At 39.9% G+C, this 11187-nt stretch overlaps 1 protein-coding gene across 1 annotated transcript; it reads right to left on the bottom strand.

The window, feature by feature from the left end:
* Positions 1 to 2137: 2137 nt before the first annotated feature.
* On the bottom strand, positions 2138 to 9633 carry CENPW (centromere protein W). The gene is made up of 3 exons (XM_049818052.1): positions 9465 to 9633; positions 4330 to 4443; positions 2138 to 2626 (listed from the first exon to the last, which is right to left on the bottom strand). The coding sequence occupies exons 1-3, from the start codon at positions 9552 to 9554 to the stop codon at positions 2600 to 2602; spliced, it is 231 nt and encodes a 76-aa protein (XP_049674009.1). The 5' UTR covers positions 9555 to 9633; the 3' UTR covers positions 2138 to 2599.
* Between the last annotated feature and the right edge of the window lie 1554 nt (positions 9634 to 11187).

The raw sequence follows: 11187 nt of genomic DNA, 5'->3' as shown, positions 1-11187 counted from the left end.
ATTGTCTGAGCACCTCTCCTTCCTAAAATCTCTTGAATCTTACCTTTAAAACCAGAGGAAATTCAATAGTGAGTCAATAGTCTCAATGGTTTCTGAACACTAAATTCCTCAAGGTTTCATGAAAACAGTTGAGCAGAAGACACACCTTACTAATGCATCAGCATGCCTCTTTCTTCAATAACCCTTGCCTTTTTCCTCCTAACAGCAGAGAATCAACTAGGAACTCAAATACAAGAACCAAACTTCATTAGGCCCTCTACCACAGATCTAGTTTAAAAAGACATTTTTCTAGAACTACATGCTTTGATGTTTCATCATTAAACAGAGATTTGATAACAGAAGAGATTATTAGTATATCCTCCAAGGTTATATTAATTGGAAGTGTTAATGGGCATTTAGACATCGCTGCTGTAAGGAGTTTTCTTTTTAAAAAACAAAGTAAGGAGTACTGCGTAGAGAAGAGACCCTATGTATATACATGAAGGAGTACAGAAGAGCTGCCAAATGTGAATATAACTGAACATAAATTATGATGAACATTCAAGAAGATACTAGAAAAACATAATAGTATTGTATATTTCTGAATGCTTAATCACACTACATCAACCACATTAATTTTCAGTATGCATTTATTTAAAGTTTAAGAGAGAAACCTGAATACCTGCAAAGCTATTCACATCTTCTGAATACCTGCCTGCTTCAGCTATCACGAAATGTTCACAAAGTACTGGCAATCTAGTGACAGGACACATTCTGACTGAGACTTCTCAGGGCTTATAGAAAAAAGTCCCTCTCCTATGAAAAAAGGCACCTTCTTAACCAAGAATACAGGCAAAAACACTGTATAAAATATTTTAAAAGTACACTGGTGGCTGGTTTTAACCCCTCCTGGCCTCCCTTCCCCAATGGTAGCTGATCATCCATCTACTACATGAGAATGAGAACATTCCACTAAGCTCAGATGGATCTTGCTCCTAGGTAAATCAAAACAGAGTAAGTTAAAGTGGACATCAAAACAAATTCCAAAAGAAGCTACAGCACTTAAACAACTGTACAATGACGAAAGGTATGTGGTTGTACAAGACTAAGAAAATACTTCAGGGAAAAATTAAGAGAAAACATTTATAACAAAGGAAAAATCTAGTGTTGCAATAAAATTGTTAAATCACAGACAGTAATTACAAAGAAAAATATAAATACCTAGTCAGATCTCCCTTATTTCTGAGAATGTACTTCAGATATTAAGTCCAAATGTCCTCTACACATATATGTTCTCAGCTTTCTTTGTGGATTCCAAGGGAGTAAGAAGAAAATGCAGAATAAGGAATCTAGTCAACCTTACAAGAAGCAGACTGAACTAAGCCCTATGAGTTAAGTAAAGCAGAAGAGTCATCAATCCTTTCTGCATACTGTAAAAGGATGACTTTTCATAGGTTGTACAGGAGTTTTAAAAGTATGTGGACACGATATGAAATTTGAAGTTCTGGCATTGCTCCAGTTTCCTTCGACTATAAAAATACTCATAAAATGTAATTCTTCTTCGCTGAATTTCTAGAATATACTCAGTAACATGTTAAACAAAATTAGACTACTCAATACATGTTTTTAAGAATTCTTTAAGAGTAGCTCACTGTGCATATGAAGCATCAGCTACCCCATATTCCACAAAACTGTATTATCAGCTCAAACCGTAAGATTCAGCTATATCTTTATTAAAAGATTAAGCAAAGTGTTCAGCAATTTTTTAAAAATATCAGATTAGGAATAGAATATTATCTTAATTTAGAAAGACATTTTTATATAAAGTACATTTCCAGACTTTTGACAAGTTAAGATGACACTCAAAAGGGGAGAGGAAGTAGCTTGGCACTCATGCCAACTTATCTTCATTATTTGTACAGGATCTAACTTCAAAAACATCAGCTGTGCCAAATCTTTTCTTTTCCATAATGCGCATCTGTCCGCACCAACTGAATTAGAGACCACCAACTTGTCTCATACACCACATCAAACAATAGGCCAGCTTAACAGTTCAGAGCATGGTTTAGAAATACAAAATACATATTCTTTCCCCAGAACAGAGAAGTTTTAGCCTACTTTTCAAAGTAATTTAAAAAAATGTTAAGACACTTATAAATAAATTAAAGCCAAGATATTTAATACACTAGTTTGTACAGCAATGGTTTTAAAGCCACAATTTTGTTTAGCTAATAAATCTGCTTTGAACTGCATAATCTAGAGTGGATTTAGTGAAACCTGCATCTTTTAGATTCGTTTCATACTTCTAAAAATAAATGACACATTGTACCTGAAGAGTGACTATGGTATAGGCATTCCTCCATTGTTTTGGAAGAAACAAGGTACACAAAAAGTCTTAAATGACAAGTGACACATTTTTAAATTACGCATGAAGTGTATAAAAATATACATTTTAAGATTCTTAAATTTATTTTTTTTAAAGAAACAGCAAGATACTCAGAGTCAGGAAACAGACATCAATAAAACTAAATACTTCCAAAAGTGCAAAAGCTGGCTCACATGATCTCACATTAGTAAGAAAACATAGAAAACATGCTTTGAAATTCCAGTAGTCTGTTTTCTAGCCTCTGCTTTTCTTTAAAATAACCTGCAAAAAGAAAAAAGTATATTTATCACCACTTTTATCACTACAATCCAGGCACCAGTAAGAGATCCAAAATGCTAGGCTACTCAGACCAAAGGTTCACCTAGCCAAACAATCTGTTTCCAAGAGCAGAGTCACCAAGGGTAAAAGTCTAGGGAAAAGGTTAGAAAAAGGAAAAGCATACAGAAAAATGCCATATCAGAAAGTATTGGTTTTTTTTTTTTTTAAATAAGAACATTCACAACCAAGAGTTCTGCAAAATAAAAGGCTTATTTTAAAAATGAATGCTGAGAAATGGCAATAGAGGTCTCAAGCTCTCAGCAGATTCCCTGAAGCTCTTACCCCGTTAGGCCTAGACAAAAAGAAAAAAAAAAGTAGGATTTGCAATTATACAGCTACTATGCTCAATTTTTGTTTCTAATGCCTTATTTCTTTCTATATCAAGAGTGCCCAGACCCTTGGAAGGACATTTTTTGGTTTGGAGTTTAAGTTGAAAAATGAACTTCAAAGCCCAAGTGGGACCATTTAAGTGTTAACATTATTAAAATACAGGCAGTTTTTCCTTTCTTCTCATCTTAAAAAAAATAAATGGAACACAAAAATGTTCAAATAATGTTAAGATTGCAGTTAAAAAGAAATTACAAATGCATAAGATTCCAACTGTAACATTCACTTGGCTACCATACACATCCTGTATATATTTCTGTTACTATAGTAATAGAAAGTATCAAACTAAACATTTCAGAGGAAAAAAAATAAATACTGAAGATAAACAGAAGCCACAGGACCCAAATACTAGATAACACCGAGTTTTGTTCTTCCAATTTGCCTAGCAGTAGTAGGTGGTTGAACAGATAACAAATTAAAGAGACTGAGTTCCTTCATGAAACCTAGGTAAAGCAGACATATCGTAGAGAGCGAAATGACCTAGAGAATACAAAAGGATTTTGGTCATACTTTGACACTACTCTAATTCTTTCTAGAGAAAGCTGCATAACGCCTTCCTCTTCCCTTCTTTTGCACGTACACAAAACTTACCATGCTCTGTAATGCAGAGGATTCCTCCTTCACAGATATTCATACAGCAATTTTTGTTATGCTGAACTACCCATATAGCAATCCACAGTTTAATCCTCTCCTAGTTCTTCCCTTGCTGAACACAACATCACACAAAGAATCTGTTTGTTCAAGCAGTAGCCACACAACGCTGCAAGAATCCACTTCAAACATCCTTCAGACTAAGCAGGTAAGAAATGAAGGTGTAAGATATTTGAACCTCTTTGAACTATTTCTCACTCATTCCATAAAGCTTCATTTATATTACTGAAGTTAAGACAGGAGGCTTCCTTGATATAGTATCATCTGAAATAAAGATCCTCCAACTTTGGAATTTGCTTCTGTTCCCTGGGCTTTCAGCCCACAGATGCTTGCTGGTAGACTGCTGTGCAGACTTTCCCACATATTGAAACTATGAATTTAAATATGGAATATTCAAGAAAAATAGGGCTATATTTAATAGGGCATGGAGAGTTAATTTGATGTCTTGGTAACAGTGAATTATGCCGATGATGGACTAAAGAACATCACGTTTCTGCAGGTTTTGGATTATAAAAACATACCAACACTAATACAGAAAACATTTGTATATGTTGTCATAACACATTTTACATTAAACAAAAAGAAAAATATTAAAAATGCTTTATTACCTTTGCTGCAGCTACAGTGTGTTCAGATTTAATTATTTTACTTTTGTTCTCAAAAGCATTTGTCCTGGCTTCTTCTGCTAGCCGATGGAGAAACAGTAAGAAGTTCAAATGCACCTTTAAAAGAGGGAAGAAAAAAAAAGGATTCAAACTGTTTAAGCACAGTTTGGTTTTTTAGATGTTCATTGTTTGACACAGAGGATTCGCATACTAGACTGCTTCCAGATTCCTGAAAGGTGTTTTCAGGAAAACAACGTACTCGGTTTAAGTCTTAAATTCCCAAGACATTCCTTACTGCAAGACTCTTGTAGATATAGTTTAAATTTAGTATACTTAAATTGTAAAAGTGCTTTAGAAACAATCATGCAAACAACAACTGACCTAACGTAAGTCACATCTGATTTTTATTAGCAGTTTTCTATAATAAAATATAAACATAAGTATCAAAGAATAAGACAGAGCCTTTTTGCTTACTAGTAAACATAGTCAGCTTTCAGTTGACTACAACAGCCACACTTTTAATGAACAGCAAATTCATCCCTGCCTTATCACCAAATGGACCACAGACAAGTTCAAGGACTTCTGCCCCTTTCCAGTGCAAAGGAGCATTGACATTAATTTCTCCAGAAAAAGAAATTCTGCACTGTCAGGAGGTTCCATCCATTTTTTCCCAGCTCATCACTTAACCTTTTTACATGAAAAGAACTGGTAGGGCAGTATTCCATTCAATACAGAATGCTGCTCTGCTAGTACAGAAGCAGCAAAAATTTCAGCAGGCAAGGAACTACTACTCCAACTTGGACTAAAAACTTCCAGCCAAAAGCACCCCTGTGTAATAAGGAACCTATAATACAAACCTCCAGCGTTATACAGACATTATGTGAACTATTTTAATAGTCCAACCTGAAAAATTGGTAATTGCACCTTTTTTAAATTAAACTTTCAAACAATATTAACTTTGCTATGTAAAGTGTACAAAATACTTTTTCAATCAAGAGCTTGGAAAACATTACTGAAATATATGACAGTTTTATTTATATGAATTAGGTGATATAGTTATGCTGCCATATCTGATCTGCAAAGCCTAGATAAGATACAACAAGGAAAGCTAGAAGTTAAGCTTATAGGAAATACTTTGGCAGTGGGTTTGCAGCACAAAGAATCTGTTAGAGGACAGGCATTTCAGTGTTCATATGACAAGCAATTTAGGTTTGTTGGTTTGTTTTTTTTTTAACTCCTGAACTAAATGAAGACAGCGTGCAATAGATAAATTTGCATAATATTTGGCATCGTTTGGAAGCATCTACTACACAAAAAGCAGATGTTCTTGCAGATTTACTTAGCAAAATATCAAAGCCGTTTTTAAACTAGTCTTTAGTTACACAGAAATAACCTCCGACAGAATCAAGCAGTGACGCTAAAATAGTGTTCAACATTAGAACTCTCATTATTAGACTTATCAACAAGGAGGTTAGGTTTCTGGAAACAACCTGGGGGGAAGAGGGAGGCAGAACAAAAGCTTCCACACTTGCAAGTCCTCCTGCTGAGATACCTAAAGGCAAAAGTGTTAATTTTAAAACCACCTTTAAAAACTGCATCTTCTCTCAGAATCACTGTACCTTTATTTTCCTGTTTTCAGAGTGAATTGCTTCATGTGGAGAAGCTTCCCCTGAACTCCCATAGACTTAAAACATAGTCACATAACTAAAATCAGAACATTCCACAGTAGAGCACAAATTAATAAATATTCCGGATTATTCAAGGCAATTGAGAAAGGCTAAAGACAGAACGACTGAATGCCATGAATGGGACAGTTACTGAAAAGTACCTACGTGATACCACATTTGTTTAAAGACATTGCTTTACTATGCATTAGATTTTTGTCCCTCTGCATAAAATTTAAGAACAGTTTTGAACTACTCATGAAAACCACCTTACACAACAGAATGCTTATTTCCCATAAAAGAAAGGTTGTAAAATTTTAAGAACATATGTAAAAACTCAAAACACTGCCTGCAGAGCAACTTCCACACACCTGTTCAACAGAACTAATGAATAGTAGGGACAAGCTCCGTAATTTTGTTTTGCTGCCATAACTTCAGAACAACTCTTTAGACTGATATTTTGCCTTCAGTGTACACTAATTCATGATTCTATGCCGATAAAGAAAAAAGGGGTCATTCGATGCAATACTTTAAGTTTTTTCTGCAATGTAAATAAGAACCTGCCCTTCTAGCATAAAACAAGCAGCTGAGTTCCTGCTTTTCTTCTATAATTTCAAGCTAGAACAAAGTTTGCAGCTTTTTCTTCTCAGACCATGGGGGGGGGTGGGGGTGGGGGGAATATCTGAACTTCAGTACTAAAATCTTAATCTTTACCTCTTATTTTCAAAAAGGTAAATAACCGAGTGGTAAGAGCATTGGACAAACCTTAAACACTATTCCTATCTCTTCTTTCAAAGGCATTATCACACTCCTTGAGAAAGCTTGATGAAATTTGTTAGCTACACCATGCACAGAGAAAGATGTTAACACTTAGGTTCTGACAAAGCTTCAAATTTCAGAAAGACACTTGATCAAAAGAATCTGAAAAGTGAAGAAGAAACTCTATGCAGGTATTTAAGAAAATTATCTGAACTCTTATGTCTTTCAAACTTGTTAGTAACAATCATGTAAGAAGACATGGGTTTATTGAGGAAAAATAATCGCTGAAGGTCAGGAAAAGGAAAACAATCTGATTATATCATAAGCCTGGTAGGCAGACCTCCTCAGTGGACTGGCTAAGTACCACAGTAGACTCAAACAGAAAGCATGGATCATTCAGGAAGATAGTCCAGAAACTGAACTAGCCAATTCTCATATTTCCCTGCAGAAGACACAAGCACTCTGCTCAAAATGTATATGGTTCATCTTAAGACAGCTACCATATAAATTTCTAAAGTATACAATCTAACCACTCTTACAAGGTTTGTAGGGAGTAACAGAGACACTAAAAAAACATACTCTCAAAACTTGTTACTTGTCTAACTACAGGACTAAACTCCCCACTCTCTCTCTTTTTTTTCTTCTTTTTTGAAACAAAGCAAAACTCCAGCTGTGTTGATTATTTATTCATAGAAATAAAGAGCTAAAAAGCTGTTAGCCACATGCCTAGTTGAAGAACATCATGGGCACTCATCACCCCTGGACATTCCTGTTTAAAGGTAAAATAAAAAAGCCAAGTCTCCTAACGTTAAGTGTCATTTAATTTAACATTACCAGAAGAGATAATCTAAGCTTCCACTACATGATTAAAATTCATTCTCGCCTCATCCTTTGTGTTGGAATGAGTATTTGCACAGCCATATTTTAAACTAGATCAGATCGTTGTTGTTCATTAGTTTCAGTCAATTCAAGTCACTGATTGTCTTTTGCAGCCCACAGAATGCTGGTGCCAGGACAAGGAAGAGAGGGGAACCAATGGCCAAGATTTGGAGGACAGTCCCACTTAGCCCTTTTCAGACAGCTACACTACCTGTAACATGACCCTGGAAACACAGACCAACTGTTACCAATGACTACAAAAATTTTATTAGTGATTACGTAACTTTGATTAGTTGACTACGGCATTCTACTGAGTTAGCTTTGAATGGGTCCGAGCAAGGGGCCAGGTCCCTAGTCCATAAAAATACTTCAAAGATAGCAAAAGCAGTAGGAAGAGCTCCTATTTTTATTAGGCCAATTAGAAAAAATAAGTACTTTTTACATTCAGATGTAAATCCTCTCATGTAATTACCATATTGTTCATATTAATCTCATTAATTTTTTATATTTACATTTAGCTTCATATATCCAGATACCAACCTTCAAGCTGCTGCAAGACACAACTTTTATACACATATGAAACGTGGACTTACAATTCAAGTCAGGGACCACACTATGCACAGTATGCATTAATGCTCTGACAATCACATGCATTTGAAAACAAGAAGGCATGACAGTCAAGCAAGCTAAGCCTATTAAGTCACTTCAAAGAATTTTTTTTTTATGCACAAATACTGGGTTTTTTTTCAGTATGGCAGCTACCACAAGCTCTCTTTAGGTCAGGTTTCCTTGCTGTAGTCGAGTGATTTCTTGGTGAGACAAACCCTTCGTGTGCCCCAAATCCCTTACTGCAGGTCAGAAGGAATCCAGCTTTGTTGGCCTCAGTTTCCTGAAACTTGTTTGATATGGCTCTGTTAATCCTACACCCTTATGGCAGGTGTTTTTAAACCATGAGCAGGACCCCAACACCTTACTCTCCTCGTTAGGTTAATAACAAGACTTGCCATTCCTTCGTTTTGGACAAAGATTACTTAACTGGCCTTCTACAAGAATATGATCATTCAGGATACCTTAACAGCTTAGCAACTCATTAATCACAGTCCAGTCAATTGATAACTGTACAGCCAAATTGCTCTACATAAACAACATCTGTGCGTTACAGCCCCATAATCCAAATTCCTATTTCGCAGTCCGTCTACACTGAACTCTTTGACCAGCAGTGTTACATGTAGCGACACCATATTTATGCATCAGCCTGTCCCTCAATCCCCAAACTCACTGTCAGAAACGTACACTACAGTAGCCACCAGCGAAGCAGGAAGCTGCAATCGCTACTTATTATTTTATTAGACGACCCAATCGTCCCTCTCCCCACAAACGTCTCTGCCTGTAGCTCACTGCAGAAACACCACGAGTGAGTAACTCGACATCCCACTACTCCGCAGCAACTCCAACGTGCTCCAGCGCGCACAGCCCACCGCGTCCACGTCTCTCGAGCGATAAAACGTTTGTAAGACCACACGTCCCCGTCCAGGGACACCCGCCCCCGCCCCCAGGCAACCACCCTGCCTGCAGCCGCCCGCCACCGCCGAAAGCGCCGCCGCCCCCGGCCCTGCGCCACGACCCCGGGGGTGCCCTCCTGGAGCTCGAGGATTCACCCCTTGAGCTCGCCGCCCTGCCCCAGCGGCAGAGGACGGCGGGCCGGCCCCCGCCCGTACCGGCAGAAGGCAGGCTGGAGGCCGCGGGCGCTGAGGGGCCTGAGGGGCGGGCGGGCGGAGCGGGCCCGCACCCGACTCCAGGCCGCAACGCTCGGCGCCCGCCCTTCTGCTTCCTCACCAGCAGGTCGACGTTGGTCGCCAGGCGTAACTGCGGCTTGTGCGTCTTTATTATCCTCCGCAGAGTGCTGCGGGGCGCCGCACGCTTCATCCTCCTCCTCCTCCTCCTCAGGCCGCTACCGCCGAGACCGGCGCAACCGCCGCCGTTCGAATCCGCCGCCTCCGGCGCAGGCGCGCTCCCGCCGTGACGCACTTCCCGGCGGCGGCGACGCCCCCCCTTCCTCCTCCTCCTCCTCCTGTGAGGGGAAGGCGGCAGGGCGCGGAGCCCCTCTCCGCTCCCCCCCCCCCCCCCTCACCCGGCCACCGCCACAGCGGCGGTCCCAGCCCGCTGCTCTCCCCAGCCCCTCGGGGGCGCTGGGTCTGGCCCTCGCCTCCCCGCTCCCGCCGGGGGCTGTCACGTCCCCACGTACAGCGGTTGACCGGCTCCAAAGGCACAGGGCGAGGTGAGAAGAGCCGCTGCCACCACCCCGAGCTGGTCTCAGGTGATAAATAACGGCTCCCAGGTGATAAATAACAGCTCCCAGGTGGATACCACGACCGTCCTTCCCCTTGCGAGCAACTACGTGTCAAACCGCTTGGCTTGCACGCTCACCGAAGCTTTGTTTTAGCTCCGGCTTTAACAAGTTAACCTGAACCACCACCCCGGGGCCTGCCTTAATCAATGAGAAAGAAAACGGACGTGGCGGTTTCCTGACGGCCTTTACCTTGCCTTCAAGCCTGGCTGCTGCCACGTGCAGAGGTTTCCCAAAATGGAGGGAATGTGGCACCGGTCGGAGGCACCGGTGTGGTGCTTGGCTGCCTAAATAAGCCTTAGGCCGAGAGCTTTGGACTTTGAAGCTGGCAGTCGTCTCCCAGGCGTGATAGAATTCATTTGCTGCAGCAGTCGAGGGAGTTGTGCAACACGCTTGTTCTCTCCTTCGTTGCCTTGTGTGACCCTGCTGGGAGTTGTGACACCAGATGGCCCGGTCGGGGTGGACTGCAGCACCAGGAGCCTAATTAGCACCATAAACCCACACTAAAATGAGCCTAGAGTGCTAAATTATGTTCTGCATGTAAACCCGGATAAAATGCCACGTTAGTACAAGTATGGCATTGACTTAATTGCACGCAGAAACGCACACTCGTTCCGAAATCGGCCACCGCTTTAAAGTGTCATCCCTTCTCTAGCATCTGTCCCTACACTTCTGTTTTGGCTGACGGATGCTGCTGACTGAAATACAGGTTTCCCCACAGAGGGGCCCCTGTAGCTTGGCATTCTCAGTGTATTTGGACTGTGTGTACTTAGTTGGAGAAGGGGTCAGGATTTCATACTGAGGTATGGAGTTTTTCAGCATATTTATTAGTTTTTTGTTTTCTTTGGCCTATGGGATGTTTGCAGATTTAAATGTTAAATCAATAAGATAAATGCATTGTCTTAATATATTCAAAATTATCAGCACCCGGATAGGTTTATTTGAAGCATGTTCTTAAGTTTGTATGATTTGGTATTTTAGTTAATTTTGCGATATGCACAAAATGCAGTCCAAGTAGAAGTATGATATCTGACAGCAGGAGAGAATTTAAGATTTGCCAGTTCTTCATACTCTGTCAGATATTTGAAAATCAGGGTTTGTTCTTTCAGCTTTGACTGTCACTTGCCATTAATCGTCAACAGCGATGCAGATCTTAAAATCAGGGTCTTATTTTTTCTGTGAATGGATAAGCACACTAAAACTTGGGGGGTG

This window comes from Accipiter gentilis, chromosome 15, assembly GCF_929443795.1.
Source record: "Accipiter gentilis chromosome 15, bAccGen1.1, whole genome shotgun sequence".
NCBI lineage: Eukaryota > Metazoa > Chordata > Aves > Accipitriformes > Accipitridae > Astur > Astur gentilis.
This window is presented reverse-complemented; position numbering and strand designations above follow the sequence as displayed.